The sequence below is a fragment of the Epinephelus moara genome, chromosome 6, assembly GCF_006386435.1.
Source record: "Epinephelus moara isolate mb chromosome 6, YSFRI_EMoa_1.0, whole genome shotgun sequence".
NCBI lineage: Eukaryota > Metazoa > Chordata > Actinopteri > Perciformes > Serranidae > Epinephelus > Epinephelus moara.
Genome location: NC_065511.1, coordinates 13,162,551 through 13,180,004, shown reverse-complemented (window position 1 = coordinate 13,180,004; position 17,454 = coordinate 13,162,551). Strand labels below are relative to the sequence as shown.

The 17,454-nt window shown below is 41.1% G+C and overlaps 1 protein-coding gene across 24 annotated transcripts in view; it reads right to left on the bottom strand.

Annotated features, from left to right (window-relative positions):
* Positions 1-17,454, bottom strand: part of LOC126392072 (plectin-like) — a 161,105-nt gene that overhangs the window by 25,022 nt on the left and 118,629 nt on the right. For 9 of the 24 annotated variants that reach the window (XM_050047205.1, XM_050047213.1, XM_050047217.1 and 6 more), the window contains exons 2-12: positions 13,969-14,030; positions 10,997-11,011; positions 10,040-10,129; positions 8,446-8,523; positions 8,226-8,330; positions 6,301-6,467; positions 2,860-2,975; positions 2,599-2,702; positions 1,739-1,858; positions 819-914; positions 598-725 (exon numbers count right to left, since the gene is read on the bottom strand). In XM_050047205.1, coding sequence (XP_049903162.1) covers positions 598-725; positions 819-914; positions 1,739-1,858; positions 2,599-2,702; positions 2,860-2,975; positions 6,301-6,467; positions 8,226-8,330; positions 8,446-8,523; positions 10,040-10,129; positions 10,997-11,011; positions 13,969-14,030 — 1,081 coding nt within the window. Of the gene's footprint in view, positions 1-597; positions 726-818; positions 915-1,738; positions 1,859-2,598; positions 2,703-2,859; positions 2,976-6,300; positions 6,468-8,225; positions 8,331-8,445; positions 8,524-10,039; positions 10,130-10,996; positions 11,012-13,968; positions 14,031-16,633; positions 17,147-17,454 lie in introns of those variants that run through there. The other 15 variants (XM_050047207.1, XM_050047216.1, XM_050047219.1 and 12 more) reach the window with 6 other exon arrangements.

Here is a 17,454-nt window from a genome sequence, read left to right as displayed (position 1 = left end):
ATTAGGAATTATGTATTTTTGTCTTTCCTTTCATGAGCACAGCTTTGGAAGGTTAGCAGGGTAGCTAATTAATTAACCTTGACGCTAAAGCTAGGCTACTAGCTAGCTAGCATTTTTCAGTTATTAGCAAGGGTGCTTGATAATATTAGCTGTCTTTTCTGCATTTATTTACTATCTTATTATCTTATTACTGTTCCAAAACTAATTATGATTATGACATGTAATTTTGGCCCCTGTTGAAATAACAATGGTCAGCATTGTCTTTTCCTTTCTAAACTGCTAACTGTGGTATGTACGTGTAAAAACCATTATGACAAGTTATTTTTATCTTAAAGAGAAACAGGGTGTGGTGTCACTTCTAGGTATACATACTGTGTGTATTCTGTCCTCTTTTTATTTTAACATATTTTAACGTACGGCATTGTGTATGTCAGTGGGCAAGATAGTAGCTAGCTGGATGTGGTGCCTGATTTATTGATTTCTATGCTGTTCTGTCTTGTTAGCACAACACACCTTGGCTGGAAAAATAGTACAATAAAAATCTCACCCATAAGGAATGTATACAGTACATCATTGCATATCCAGCGCTGTCCCTACCTCTCAAACTCTATCCTGAGCAGCCGTTCTCTTTCCAAGATGGCCACATGGAGTTTACCCCATTCTTTCTCCACATCGATGGGATGGTAGCCTGGAGGGACTTTCACCTGACCAGCATGCACAGCACTCTGTGAGCAGATGGGATTAGAATGCATAAGTCATAACTCAGTCGGACAGAGGACAGTAAAATACAAAAGACTAGAAAATGAGGGTTTGCTTACCTCAAAGGACTGGTAGATGTGTTTAGACCGGTTCTTGTCGGTCTCTTTCACTGGCAGCTCGGTCTCTTTGAACTTCAAGAACTGGCGCCACAGGAGCTGAAGAAAAAAAAAAAAAAAAAAAAAGTTTAAACTGGCGAATTCTCTACATATATATTTATTTATTTATTTTCATCGTCATTGCCAGCTTCTACAGAACATATGATGAAACCTTGGCTTTTCTTTGTAAATGACACAGTGTCATGCACTTAAATCAGTTAAATGAATCTAAAACCCTATTTTTCTAAATAGGATAAGTACATTACAGTAACACCACACACTACAGCTCTAATTGTCTGTATACAGTGAGGTGCTATCCTCTGTAGGACTGTTTGTTCATTCCCATGACTGGTGTAAATTGAGCTGAACATATAATGAATTGAATCGCTTCACTGCCTGTATCACTACTAAAGAAACTTTGACTTGTTCTTTAACCAGACTAAACAGCTTCAGAGAAACACACCCAAACAGCTACTTTTGATGGTGCTGTGCCCATGATAAGTTAACCTCAAAGAGAATGAGGAAAAATACTGAAGTCACGCTATGCTTTTGTTATGCAGCACAGGCAGGGAGTGGCACAGCAGTCATTCTCCTCAGGATTAAGTTCAGCCTTATCTGCCTTTTGGCTGTATTTTCTCAGACACTGCCCCACCTACAGTACAACAGTGTCTGTGAATACAGTGTCTTCTATCTGCCCACAGCTAGACTTTATGCAAGCATGTTCTTTGATTCAACAATGGAAACCTCTTTTTCACAATACTTATATTATGCACTGTGTTTTAATAGTTTTTGTTAATAACATAAATACAACTTTTCATGGAGAGCATTCAGTGCAAACAGACCAATATCAAAGAGAGACAACATATATCAGCATATCACCTCACCTCTATCTCCTCATAGCTGCTCGGGAACTTCCTCTCCTCGAAGATCATGACATGGTGGCGGATCCACTGGAGCAGAACAGTCACCAGTTCGTAGTACTCCTGCCAGCGCAGCTCCAGCTCCTGCAGCCAACGCAGCAGAAAACGACAGTTTAACAACAGACAAGGCGGCGCTGCTTCTCCTGCGTCGACATGTTTCAATCGCTCACACACCGCACTAAACTCAATTAGGTACCAAACAATCCAGGTCTTGTGTGAGTGGACAAGGAGGCGGACAGTGGAGACGGGGCTGTGAAGGGGGCAGAGGTGGAGGACATAGTGGGAGAGGGAAGACAATGGTGGCAGATGGACAGAGGGTGTTCTCCCAGAGTCAGTTTGTGCAGTTGTACTTGTGTTTTGTATTACTTAAGTTTAAGCTTAGGACTTAAAGAACATTAAATGCCCCAGCATAGCCTTGGTATAATAAGTACATCTGTATGAACTACCATACAGTACTGTATAGTACTGTGTATAGTATGCAGTATACTAGTGTATAGCATGGTAACACATGATGTGTGACAATACATATGAGCCCTATGAGCTATCTGTTATGCAGTGTAAACACCAAAGGTTGCTAATTTCCTGCCATACTTGGTTTCACAAGACTTCTTTTTCTCTTTGAACATCTGGAAGCATCAAAAACCACCACTCACAAAAGCTGGTTTATACGCAGAGTCACGAGGCTATTCAGGTTTGAGTAAATCTGATCAAGCATTCAGTCAGATCAAATTAGAGCAAATGTTTGCATTACCCTGAAGCACATTTATTTATAGCTTATAGTTTATGATTCAATTAAGGCTCCTAGTATGGAACAAGTTCCTTACGTTAGCTCTGACGCCATCGTGTACATCAACCCGAGGCATGACATCATACAGAGATGATACGTAAGTGATGATGGACTTCTCATCAGGGTGTGGGACATCAACATCTGAAAGGATAAGGTCATATTAAATTATATGGCGTCTCATTATTAATAACATCAGTCAGTAATATGTAGAGATATTGCCGCATAAAACACCTGAATAAAACTATTGCCAAAAACTAGTCTGGCGTCTCAGATCAAATCGACTTTAGGCCAGTCTTACCCTCAGGATCCAGTAGGCGTGTCACTCCCAGGTCTCTCTCTGCCACACCGAAGGCCTGTTCCAGATTCTCCAGGTTGGTCTGTCTGTACACTTTGCCCATGTCGATGAGTCTGGGACTAAGGGAACACAAACATGGTAATTAATTACCTACAGTGTCCATGCAAGAGAGCTATCCAGGCCTCATCCACACTAAATCTTTTCATTTCAAAACAGCATTTAAAAACAAAAAGATCTCCATACACATAAAGCATTTTAGCACCATTGCAGAAAAAAATCTCTGTCCATACTAACACACCTGAAAATGCCTATCACATGACCATTCACATACACTGGGCATGTGCGTGCCGATGTAAACAGGAAGCAGATTGTCTGCTCTGCAATTGGTTGCTTAATTACAGAAAATACTGCAGAGATTGCAAAAAGAAAGACCAGAGATTTTCTTGCTTGTACCCAGAGAGTAGATTATTAGATGGAACTGTTACCAAAAGTAACACAAGTATAAGATGGTCAAGGCAGCGGAAAACATCCAGACACAACATCCAGACTAAAACGCAACCCCGGAGTGTTCAAACTAAAACAGGGTCAGCAGTGTTTCCAAAGGTCTCTATTTTAGGGGTTCCAAAATGTCGGTCTCGTGGCATCTTGGTATAAACATAGCAGAAGTTATGAGTTTTAAACTGAAAACGCATTAGTGCGGATGTAGCTGTAGTAATCTTGGTGGTTTAGTCAAACATGTCATAAGAGTTCAGTTGCATGACTGAATAAAATCTGCAGTGTAATGATGTAATTTAGAGTTTCCATAACAACACTGCCATTATACATTTGAGAGCAATATCTAAAGCTATAAAGCTGCACTTTAAATTTCAGTGACACCAGTGGCTACTACCTGCATATGTTGCGTTGTATTCTCAGCCTCAGAGATCTAAAATAACGCTTGGGAAGTGGAATGGAATGGAGGGCTAAATGCCATAACATTAACAGATAGACAGAATGAATGCAGTCTGTACAGGTCTGCTTACTTAATATGTTAGCAGTGATTGTGCCAATGGCTACATGTTATTAAAAAGCCCACCTGTTCCACTTTCTGACAGACCTATACCAGCACCTGCCTTTTGTGTCCCCTGGGTGTTTGACTTTCTCTGGCAGATGTCAGAGCATCTACTGGTGGAATGTAATTTATAGAGCAGCTAAATGTAATCAACGCTGACACATTTTAAGGTAAGTTCAAGTCTTCTTCATGATTGAGTGCATCACATAATCTCATCTGTCATGCCTGCATACTTAACTATAACAGAACTATAAATCATAGTGTCATAAACTGTGAAGTTAAATGCACTACCAAACAATCAGTAATAAGCAACAAGCAAATACAAAATGTGCACAAAGTAACAGGAGGAGCAGATTCATACGGTTCTCTGATGCGCACAGAGCGCCCCCCATTCTGTCCATAAACAGGAGAAGCCTCCACGTGGCAAATTTCTCGAACAGAGTACTGCTTTGTTGGCCGAGAGGAGCTGCTCACGCTCTGTCCCTCTCTTCCATGAAAGCTACGGGACCTCCATCCGTGGCCCAGTTCCTCACTGCTAGAGCGGGCCCCCGAGCTGTTGGAGCCCCTCCCTGAGTCCCAGGAGGATCCCTCTGATGGGATATCCTCGCACAGCATCACCACCCGGTTGTCCAAATCGCTGTTGGATCCTGACATGCCACTAATGAAGCCGAGGCTTCCCTTCTTCTTCTTCTTCTTAGCTTTATTCCTTACACTAAGCATCTTCAACACTGCCTGATGGTCCTTATCCAGTGGCACGTAAAAGGTTACCTTACAGCTTCATGCTAAGAAATCTTTTGATGGTTGCATGTAAATCCATCCTTTGCATTCTCTCAGGTGTCCATCATCACGTGAAGAGCCCCTTAATCCTCCTGCAGGGCTGCTTAGTTGAAAAAGCCTCCTAGCGGTACAGCCAAGTCACTGCTCCTTCATCAAGCTTTGCTACATAAAACCTCAACTCGACCGAATCTTTGTAAATTCAATTTTTAACCCTTTACACACCAACATTAACCTTCAACAATCTTGAATTCCCTGGATGAACCCATATTCTCCACCAGATGCCCTCAACTATGCCTAGGCACGGAGTAACGCCACAGTTTTCATGCAGCAGCCAGAGAGTGTTACAGTTACGCCCACACACCACACCCCTGACCATTATGAAAGCAAACAATAATCCAGCCTCAGGTATCTCCAAAAGAGACAGAGAGAAAGAAAAAAAATTTCAGGTACACGCTCAACTTCAAGGAAACTTGCCCCTGCAGGCATCTCTTTCTTTCAATAAATAATGGCTCTTCAGATCTACATCATGTTCAGCATTTAGCTTTCTCTCATCTAATACCACTCTGCTCTCTGGACTCCTCTGCACGAATCCCTTTATGAAAACATCTATAAAGAAACCAACAGATGGGTAATTGTACTGACAAACCGTCCTGAGAAATAAATGCACATTCATTTCCCAGGATGTCTCCACACAAAGCCATTCTTAACCACTAATTATACAATAAAGACACACAACAACTTTAGGGGAATTAGCATATTTAGTGTTCAACAACAGAACAGTTGAGATTTCACTTTTTAATACTAGGTTCCCAACAATCTAATAAGCTAATCATGTTTAATAGATGAATTATCATCTTAATGTGGTACTGTGTTACTCAAGGCCAACGCCTGCCAGTGGTATTCCTCGCCTGAAGGCCTGATATGTTCATGGAGAGGTATTAATACAGATTTTAATAAAGCAGAGCTACTGTCTGGTGCAGCAAGAAGAAAATAGGTTAAATAAAAGATTTTTGGGGGGTAGCATAAAGCAAAAACATCAGATTTTAAAGCCTGACTGAACAGACAACAGTGCATAATCAATTTGTGCACTGCGAGTGCAGCTATATGGAGGCTTCGCATTAATAAATCTATGCCACACTGCCTTTCCATTAAAATAAATCAAATATAATACACATAAAAAAGTCACGCCATGGTTATGGTGTCTTAAATTATTTAGACTAGAAGAGACATATCTTATCAACACTCAGTCGTATTTAATTACAGAGCAGGTTTAAACTGGCATTAAAGAGTGTATTTTGACTTTGGAAAGCATGCCATGGTCCCACTCATACACCAGTGTACTCCATATTCAAATAAAATCCATGGATGGTGAAGAGTCATGACAAGCCCGAGTATTTCTGGTTGTATTTAAGCAAATAAAAAGCCCTGCATTTTATTTTATTTTATTTATTTTTTTTTTACAATCATTTATATTTAACGGTTAACCATAAATGTTGAGCAGATATAGTACTACTGTCTTTGTTTTTATGTACAAATGAAAAAAATAAAAAAAATAAATACTATTGCAGTTATCATTTTACAATCACACAATTCATCAGCAATAAATGACCACTCACTAGTGTTTGTGAATGACGGCGTTAAAGAGCTTGCCGTCCCTCCAACTGGTGGTGAAGTTATCACAGCGGATGTTCTGGTAGCCGTCCGTCATTCTCTGGGACCAGAGCAGCAGCTTCTCCTTGGCTGTCATGTCCTCTGACTGCCCGTTGATCTGAATATCTGAGATCTAAGACAACATACAGATACAGAATTAGGAAGGAGGATGATGTGCAGTGGATGTTAATAATCCACGTTGAGGAAATGTGGAGGAAATTAGTCATTAGTGGAAACCAAAAGACGTAATTTAAAAAGACACCAGACACCATGGTTCATTTTAAAATAAAATGTTAATGTCATCATAAGTCTGAGGCCAATTAACCCCTTTATCGTTCCTTGACTTAAAGGACCAGTGCGCAGGATTTAGTGGCATCTAGTGGTGAGGATACACATTGCAGCCAACTTGATGGCCCTCCACTTCTTGATTTTCAAGCAGGCAGGATATTCTATGGTGGCATTCGGGTGCAAATTCAAGCCAACTCAAAAATGCAAAAGGTCCTATCTAGAGACAGTGTTCGGCTTGTCCACTCTGGGCTACCACAGAAACAACATGCAACATGGCAGACTCAGTGGGGGAGGACCCGCTCCCTATGTCAATATGAAGGGTTCATTCTAAGGTAACAAAAACAACTCTTAGTTTAAGGTAGTACACACATGATGGAGTTATAATTATGTACTATATTCCATTTCTGTGAATTTCTGTTTCCGAATCATGCACACTGGTCCTTTAATGTCTTTCCTAGTTGCCGATAAGCATGTTACATTAAAAGTTCAGTAGATTAAAGTGTTACTGCTTTTCACTTGGCTCACAGGATGCAGCAGGATTTCTGTCTGGGCTAGTCTGGGGAAACACTGCTGCTGCGGCGGCATCCAGATAACTTTACATATGGGAAATTTGGGGGTATGAGTCATATGCACTGGGTTTTTCCATTGTGTGTCTGTGTGTGTGTTGTAAACTAATGTGTATTGTGTCAACCCTGCAAATCTGCAAACATTTTTAAATAAGGAATAATCTTTAAAAAATCATTAACTGGAAACAAATGAAGACAAGTCACTCCCTTGCTTCAATAAAATGCATACAGACTGTATACACGGTTGATGTCTACCATCCACCTGGCTGTTTTGATGATGTGGGCCCCACAGTAACTATCTAATCTCAGATCAAAATCTCCTCCTCTCTGTGAGTTAAACTAATTCAGGATAATGACATTGTGAGATTTTACACCACATTACATGATACAAGGGGAATTTTCCTCTCTCCCTTTGATATCTATGACTCACCAGCAACCACAGCCCAACTATTTTCCTCTCTATTCTTAAAAACCATAAAGACTCTGGGAACATTGTGTGTATCTACAGGGCACAATGGCACCTTCACCAGATCACCACTTTCAACACCAATGTCTCCATTACTTCTCATAAGCTTCTGCTTTCTGCAACCCGAACCTAAATCATCTGATATTAGAAGGTGTGGCCCAGCCTTTGAGGCAGATGCCGGGGGATTTCTGCCTGGCAGCTCTTGGCATACACAGGAAAAGCAGGAAGAGGCCAGGGTGTATGGGATGTGGCTGGGAGTGTAGCACATCAACAGCTTGTACACTCGACCTGACACACCCTCCCCTTGGGAGTCAGGGAGAGAGTGACTCATACCTACACACCCTGATGGTGTTTTATTTCTTTATACTGTTCATGAATTCATGAACACGTGACTGCAGTGTAAGTATGCTACAGAATGTCTCCTATTTTGATAAGAAAATAAATTATTTGAGAGGAATTTTGAAGAGTAGAGTCCACTCAGATTGGCTCCAGGGAGGAAACAGTAGCTAACAGGTGCAGATCCCATAGAGAGAGGTGTAGAGCGGTAATATAAATGAAACATGACACTGACAGAAGAGGAGACCTGGAAGTGGAGGATGATGGTCCATATTAACCCCAGGGTCAGCTTGGGGTTCCCATCTGCTATGTCATCGTTTCTGATGTTAACCAGCTTGACCTGAGAAAACAAAACAGTCATATTATATTAACAATTAAAGCATCTCATGAAAACACAATGAGGTGGCATTGACATCATTTGGTCAAGTTTCAAGGTATCATTTTACATGTCATACCTGCCGGTGTCTGAGGAAGTCCAGTGCTATCTGTACATTCTGCAGTTTGTGGAATCGCATGCGACCTTTCTCTCTGGGCTGAGGAGGAGAGAACAGAGATAAAGAGGTGTTTAGTTACATGATGGACAATAAACTGTCAGAGACAATGCTTTTGGTATAATCATGGTGAAGGAGAATAGAAGGCATTCAACCAAAACAGAGAAATTAATGGGAAGGAAAACTGAAAATCAGATGGAATGATGAAAGAAAAATGGTAATAATAACTGATGAATCTTTGATATTTTTCTTTTGGCTCAGTTTTTTCCAAAGAGAAAAGATTGGATATAATAAACCCTTTAGAATACGTAGTACCTCAGGGAATTAGCATTGGCTCAGGCACAGTTTTGTATAATTCAAGTCACCTGATAGCAGACTAAAGTTAGCTCATGTTGCACAATGTTTGATTTCACCTTTATATTCAGATGTTAATCAAAAAAATATTGACAATATAAAGTAAAGTAATGCTGAAAAGAAAAAAAAAGTACCTTAATGAATACAAACACATCAAAATACTGCAAAACAAAGTATTGCTTGCACCAAAACCTGTTATTCAAGTTATTCAATAGATCCTGCAAGTTGCAGACTGATAATTGAATATGTGTGTTTATCCAGCAGCTACATGCTTACAGCAAGCCTGTCAATGAGAGAAAGAAAAAAGGCAACACAACCCTTGAATCACAATGTAAGTCTGGAAACCATGCACAGCCAAATTACTGGAAAAGCGGGGATGAATAATAATAATAACTATAATAAAAATAGGATGTCTACTGTAAGTTAACGACCCACTCACCAACCGAGAGCTCCTGGCCACGTCTCTCTCCCTTGGCTAGCCCCAGCAAGAGCAGTGCAAAGAGAGGAGGCGAAGGCCAGACGGCAAAGACGAGCACACACAGAGGAAGGTTATAGGAAGGCAAACCAGTTGAGAGGGAGAGGAGAAGGGGTACGAGGAAGAGGAGGAGTAGAGAAGAAGTACATCAGATAGGAATATAGTTCACACACACAGGCCAAAATGGAATTAATGTGTCAAGGCTGTGGAGGCGTTCAGAAGATGAGCAGAGCTGGAGCTGGTGGAGGGAGCGATGGACTACAGCAGCAGAGAAGCTTCTGTACAGATTGGAACCCCAGAGTGTAAAATAAAGTCCCCAGCCGCTGGCTTTGAAATGACTCTGGTGTGTAAGCCTTAAGGTTTTAGTTTAAGACAAAGAGTAATGAGTGAAACTTGTATGTGAAGTCACGTCTTGATGAAAAAAAAAAAATCCAAGAGAAAAAGAAAAAGGAATCACAGACTCGAGAGCTGCCAGAGTCAGTAAATAAGTCTTTGTTTAGCAAAGTTCAACTCAGGTTAAGCCCTCTGACTGACAGCTTGGCTGAGGTTGGTTACAACTTGTTGCCACAGGGTTGATATTCCAGGTTGACTCAAGATAAGTGCTCCTTCCTCATGTAATTAGTCTGAGTTCGGCTTTGGTTTGGAGTTTAGTTGGGGTAAAGGATGCACAGCTTGGGCGTATATGTTCACCTAGGCAAGGTCAAAAGCAGACATCATGTCAGTACTCACCAGCGTTTCTCCAGAGAGAACCTCCAACAGCGAGATCAGGTTATGTCCATCTCGAAGGTCTTCATACAGGTCTGTCACGTGACGCTGCGCCTGCCAGGACAGAGGGAAAGCGCACGTCATGAGGGAAATAAACGTCAAGGTGGCAGTACCATTATTTACACGAACAGCCCATATTATACAGTATACAGGAGTAACAGCTGGCACATCTGTTTCAGTACTGACGCAGAGCACAAAATCAGGACTTTGTATTTAATTAAATTTAGATTGTCTTCCATTCAATCACCAAACTAGTTATTTTAAAAAGCTGTTGCTGATGGCTACAATGTGAAGAAAGGTCTCAGAGGTACTTTACTAAAATGAATGCCAACATGTGGTGCGGTTTTTGTGAGGTGCTAAGGCTAATGAGGCTAATGAGGCTAATGAAGTGTCAAATATGATGACAAAAACCAACTTTAAGGTTACCCAACTTTTAACACTACTTAGCTGTAATGGAAGTGCTTTATAGCCATTTTATCTTCTATAAGTTTTCTACAGTGCTCAGAGCGTTCTTTTTACTTGTACAATTCTACACAGGTCAGGAATGCATAGCCGTGAGCAGCCAAGCCTGACTCCTACTCCAAATGCCAAATGTCAGCTGTCATCCCTGAAAAGTGATAGATGGGACCAAATAAAAACCTGATGAGTGAGGTTTAAAAAAAAGGTGTGCTAGTGACCATGAAACCAACTGAAACACACAAAACCCAAAGAAACTTCATATTAATAAAATTGGGTTGTGGTGGACTTGCAACCAGACAGTGAGGAGGGATGTTGTGTTGATATCAAAAAAAAAACAAAACAGAAGATTAAATTGGAGGAGGAAGTTGGGAAAAAAAAAAAAGAAGTGAGGGAGTTTTCTCCATGCAAAGTCCCTATGACCACACATTTATGGCAGTCCTGCTTGGACATGCCAGTACCTACCTCTGGCCTCCGATGCTGGGTGAGGACGGGTGAAAGATGAGAACAGATGGATGAGTAATGGAGAAACAGTAAGAGTGGAAACAACAAGGACAGTAGGGGAGAAGAGCAGAAATGAATGACGATGAAATGAAGAACAATGATTTGGGTTAAATGGAGAATTAGAGGATTAACACGATGGGGTATGAGACAGAAAAGACGAAGCACAAAATAATTAAACAGTTTTTGTTCTATGACAAAATCCAGTTAGTGCATGTGTCATCTGAGAGTGTTCGGTCATGTGGGTGAAGGAGGCCTCGGCCCTCAAATGGAATGAAAGTACATTTCCCTTGCAAGTTACAACAGTGGCTCATTTATGTTGGCAAGAATTTCAACACAGTTCTCCAGACCTTAGCTATGCTCCTCCCTTCTGGCTGGGCAAAGATGAGTGGATCTGAGAAAAGGTAACCAACACTGCGACCACTAGGGTTCACTGTCTACACATTTAAAACATCCTCGAGATGGTATGTTGTGTGGTTTGATCACCTTACAGAGTGTACTCTAATAGAAATATCTGTATACTGAGTTACACACATTTAAATAAAACTTGAAACATCTTAATCAAACATAAATGTTAATTTCCTTTGATTACATTTTTAATTTTGTGATTGTCTTGCAGTGTGTGTCCTCAGTGTGTGTTCAAGAGCCATCTATCACCACCCCTCCATTACTTGAGACTGCTCCGTGTGATTTGCCACACTGTTGCAGCTGAGAGGTAAGTGTCATGCTACAAATTGCCCTCTCATAGTCAAAAAGAGCTGCTCTGTAAACTTCTCAAGGTAAATATCATTAGCACACATGGCTGACAGCCCCTCATCCCAGCTCTCCACACGACTGTCTGGAAACAAAACACTAAACATGCTTCGAGTTTTATGTAACGTTTACATCATCTTGTGCAATTCCTTCAAAACCTCAAGGTGATCCTTTCATTATGCACAACTGTAGTTTTTAAATCCAATGAAACGTAGTTTGTAAGACTGTGCTGGGGACAGGTTTTTGTTCTGCAGCTGGCGCGATGTTCCATAGTATAAAAAGATTTATTGAGCAGGGGAAACCACTCAGTGGCCCTTTGCAGCTTTTCATTGCTGCACCCGAGCTGTAGTCTGCTCTCGTCAAGCCAACCATTAAGCCATTAAATCAGTTTAACATCAGTTTAACCTTAGAGGAGCAGTCTTGCACATTCAGCCACAGAGTTATCACTTTCCTAACCAAATGTGCCTTTTTCTTCATTGGCATTTTTATAAGGTGACTGTATTATTAGATGCTTTTCTTAGTCAGTTTTACATTTACATTTTAATATGAATATCGATGTGCAAATCTTTAAACTTTTGAGAAAATCACTCATGTTTATGTTATACAGCTTATTCTTAAACAATGTTTTGACAACAGCCACATCGATGTTAATACTTATGCAACTTCACATGCATCAGTGCATGTCTGTCAGTGTAGGGCCGGGCATGAACGCAGACCCTGGAGTCTGCGCAGCACATGTGCTACTGTTGGCCTTAACCACCATGGGCTCTGGGCCGAGACCAGAATTTGCCTTTTCAGAAGGAGCTAAGCGAGTCCAGATGTCTGTGACTCACCCTCCAAAATTCACATTGAACACTTAAGACAAACTGCAGTGTGTTCCCATGCTGTGGTAGCAGAATTCGTTCACATTCATGGAAAGGAAAACACTCTCTTTGTGCTTATTTTTTCCCTCTTGTTCCGTTTAAAAAAAATGAATGGCCCTGTGTCTGAGGAGCGAATATACAAATAATGTGCAAGCACTTAATGTCATAAGGCTGTAAATGCATTGCTGCCAATGGCAGTTTCCTGGAAGAAAAGTGGCACAAGCGGGGATATTTTACTGCTCTCTGGGAGGGGTAGTATTGTGTTACGGGGACTAATTTTTCACTCCTAATGAGCAACTCCAGAGTGAAGAGTATGGCCTGTTTGACTTTACCCCCATTCTGACCTGTTTACCTCCCTGACTGTGTGATGCATTGGAGGGCTTTCAGGTCGCAGTTTGAAAATAGAGAGTGAGGTAGGCGAGAGTGGACGAGAGCTGATGGATGGTGTAAACAATCTCTCAGCTGATGACAGACTAGACTTCTGGTAAGCCTCCCCGTCAATGTCAGACAATAATGGACTAGGTAATGTGTGTGATGTGAGTCGGGGGCGAGGTGTCGGACATATTGTAATTTCCACAGGGTTGCTTCTAAAGCACAGGTGAGGGATGGATTGTATTTGAGACAATGATGGCCTTTCACTCAAAGTAACCCACAACATAAGATTGCATTCTGGGAATCTGATGAGACTCTGCAGTCAAAACAATTTGGCATTTTGTTGTTAGAGGTTATCAGGTCCTCCAATATTTAAACTGACGTCATCTCATAAACTCTCCTATCTTAATTCTGCAGACATTATCTCTGTGATTATAGTTTTAATCACCCATCATTATGCAGAGTGTAAAATATTAACACTACATCAAAATTCTTGCCAACACAAATATAAACCAAGTCCAACTACTTGCATCTGTCATTGCAGTACATGGGTTTCATACTTAATCTGGAACCTGTACCAAAAGGTTGCAACAATTATCAAACACTCAGCATAGCATCATGTGGCTAAAGGCGAATCAGTACAATGATTCACTGAGAGAACATCTGCTGTTTGCCACTTGTATTATTCAAACCTGGACCACAAGCAGGGAGTTGTACCCTTTGATACCCACTGTGGTTGTTACGTAAGAATGCATTCAACCACATGTCCATGAGGTTCAGAGAAAGTGACATTTGCGGACACTTTTTGGTAGACTTCCGCTTATTTTGCACGAGCGTAACATGTTTGTGTGAAAGTGAATATGGAACATGAAATTGTTGGCATGTGCGAGCAGGAATGTGAGCAATAATGTGCCTTAAGAAACAAGAGCAATGAGTGAATGTCTTTACCTTCATCAAGTGCTTGTTCACCCATTTTGTGAAGGTCTTTTTCTGTACTCGATCTCGTTCATCTGCAAAGAAAGAAACCACAGTTAAACATCAGACAAGTAAAACAAAGAAAAAATAGAAATGATGGGTGTATAGCAGTTAGAAGCAAGAAAGGAAACAAGGAAATCCCCAAGATACCATACATGTTTGATTTCTGTAGGACAAACACATTCATCACTGGCTGAAAAATTGCCTGACTGTGCATGCCTGCATCTGAGTCAGACCGCATCAGAGAACATTCACTGTCGGCAGATGCGCCCCTATTGTCTCGGAAACATTGTATTTGCAAGGTCTCGTCTGTCTCTATGACACCACTGACCGGGCAGGCTCTTGGACTGAAAGGATTCCATTGTAAAGGCCAAATGTGGTATGAGAAGACACGCTGCATGGTTACTACAAGACATGGCAAAACTATTGAAGAGTGCAATTTTCCAACAAGAAACAACAAGATCTTGGCAAGGAACACACCTACTAAGACAACAAAACTAAGAACACCCACGTTCCTATTGGAGTCCAGGTAAAACCACAAGGTGTGGCACTGCAACTTTTATCATGAACACAGTGGATGCATTGGTGTTTTCGGCCATATGAACCCTCCTGATCTAAAGGTTGTGGTTTACTGAACAGTCTTCATTTCACACAGCGACAGTGGCACTTTGGCACCAATCAGACAGATTTGGGAATCTCTTTACTCAATGTCACTTTATGTCTTTTGACGGACCTTTACTGACTCACACAGGAAATAACCCATCCACATCATGCCAGAATGAACTATGGACCCCAACACAATATCTCGTGTTATCAGTTTAAAGGGAGTGATCTAACTCTCTGTCATATGCTACCACACCCAGCAATGAAAAGCAAGGGGCTATGATTCAGCATTAGACAAAATAGGCGCCTAGAGGCTACACTTGCTTTCTCAACAACTCCTGCCAATGTGTTATGGAACTGTGTTTCCATGGAAACCTTACATACACACCACAGACCTTTAACCTCCTCATTTATCATTAAACCAATGGGGGCCTGGGCTTTCCTATGTGACCTCCACAGCTCTACTTCCTGTCAAGGAGGCAAAAGTCACCTAAAGTGGAAATGTGATGATTGGTGACACACACACATTCATGATTAAAGCAGCTTCCCAAAGGAGTTGCACCTTGACCTGTTGGGTCTCTGAATTCTGTTCACACCACGTTACCTAATCCTGTTTCAACTGCTGCAACTCTTTGCGGAGTCACTGCTCTTTATAAGTGAAGTGTATGTGGGTGGATAGGGGCTGAGAGAACTTTAAATATCAAATGTCACGAGACGCAAACAGGTTTTTAGTAGGGTGTGGAGTTTACAACCAAAAACACTGTACTGTAGCAAAGTACATGTACTTAAGTCCTGCTCTAGAGTATAACTTTAAGGTACTTTATTTTCATTTTAGGCTGATTTATACTTATATTTAATTACATTTCAGAGGGAAAGGTACTTTTTATCCATGATTTGACAGCTATTATTACTAGTTACTTTGCAGATTAACATTTTAAATGCAACATATAATTAACTTGATGATATAGATGAAATCGATCCAAGAGATCCAACAGTTTCATCAAAATTTGCTCCACTTTAACCAGATACTTACACATCAATGCATCGCTACTGCAATAATGTAATTAATAACAATACCCTAGGGTTAATCATCCCTGCATGATGAGTACTTTAGGTACATGTAGGGGATAGTACCATTGTTTAACTGCTACTTCCACTTAAGTTAAAAACTTGAATACTTTGTCCACCACTGGTCAATGGTTCTTGAGGCTGATACTAGTGCTGCATGAGGAACAAGAGACACCCAAACACACAATCACACTGGTTGCTTCAAAGTGTTTTGATAATGTCCACCCCTGTATACCACTGCATAATAAAATTTTATTTTTTATTTTATTTATTGAATAATCAGTTTGTGTAATATTTAAATTTTGACCTGTAAAAAATATGTTTGGAGAGTTTCAGGGGGAAAAAGAGGAACAAAACTAACTTGAAAAAGGGAAGAAAACATATTCATCCATGCTACAGCACAACTGAATGCAAACAGACTGTAACTACAGTGACTCACCCCAAAACACAAGCATGCCACACAACAATATTGTGAATGGGCTTTGCTGACCAATACGAAGTGAGGAAGCTGCTGATGCATTAGAAAAGGGGAGTATCCTCCTTTAAGTCACAGTGTGGAGAGACACTGGACAGTACAGTCCAATCAGAATAACTGCATGTCTGTCATTTGACATGTAATCTGGGATTAATGCAGATTATTTAACTTCATTCAAAGCTGCCTGTGGCAAAACCATGGATACCACCACCTTTGGAATCTGACACGAGCCTACTGATGTACAAAATCATGCATTATACAACAAGCTAACCAATGAAGCCTCACCACACAGACCTCTTTCAGATCTTACAGACAGAGAAGTCTACAACCTGAACATTACCCAATGATGAAGTTACATTAAACTCTTTTTTCACCCCTTCATGGAAAAACACTTAATTCTTGCCCAGCGGCGTCTCACACATATGGCAACAAATAGATCAAGATCAAGGCTTGCAATTAAGTTATTTTCCACTACTGCCACCATACTGGTACCTTTCCTCCCGTCCATAGCTTTCAGCATCCCTTGGTAATAGCCTTCGTCTGAGGGCATCCTCTCTCTGCCCATGCTGTCGGAGGAAAAATTCCTGTACCTCTGCGACTGGGAGTTCATTGTCACGGTTTGTCAGCACCTGGGATAACAGTCCTAATGATAAAATATCCTTGGCGGGTTTCCCCCCGATTGCAACTTCTTCTTTTCTCGCTCCTATCTGTCCCTCTGGCCAGTGATTGGTCCCAGAGTATGCAGTCCTGTGGCCACAATCCACTCAGCACTTCACAAACCTATGATTTCTCTCCCCTTCTCGCCTCTCAACCTCCTCACTCCCTCATTGGGTTTCGACTCTGCCCTTCTTTTTCCTCCTTATGTTTTTTTTTCTCTTCTCTGTCTTTTTCTTTTCCTCCCGCTCACTCTATTCCTTTCATAGCAAATGGTGCCTGTGGGCTATGAAGTCTGGGCCTGTCCTTGTGTGTGATGAGCAAGTGTGTATTTAGTGGCGCTAGTGTGTAGAGGACATGGTGGGCAGGGCCCTGAACACACCCCTTCCTCTTTGCTTTGCTCCGCCAAGGCGGGGAAGGACGAGGTGTGGTAACCTGCATGTACTATCACTTAATCGTTTGCGCAAGAAAATGCACACACAAGCTGAGTCACTGGGGATCGTAAAAAATCATAAAAAGACTGTGCTGAGTATTTTTATACTTCAGATTGCACTGAATAAAACTTTAATGAACAATATACCCAAAAGTAACATAGATATCCAACAAGAGCCTAAAAAGGTAAAAAGCTTCTCAATCACACACTTACATACAAACAAACA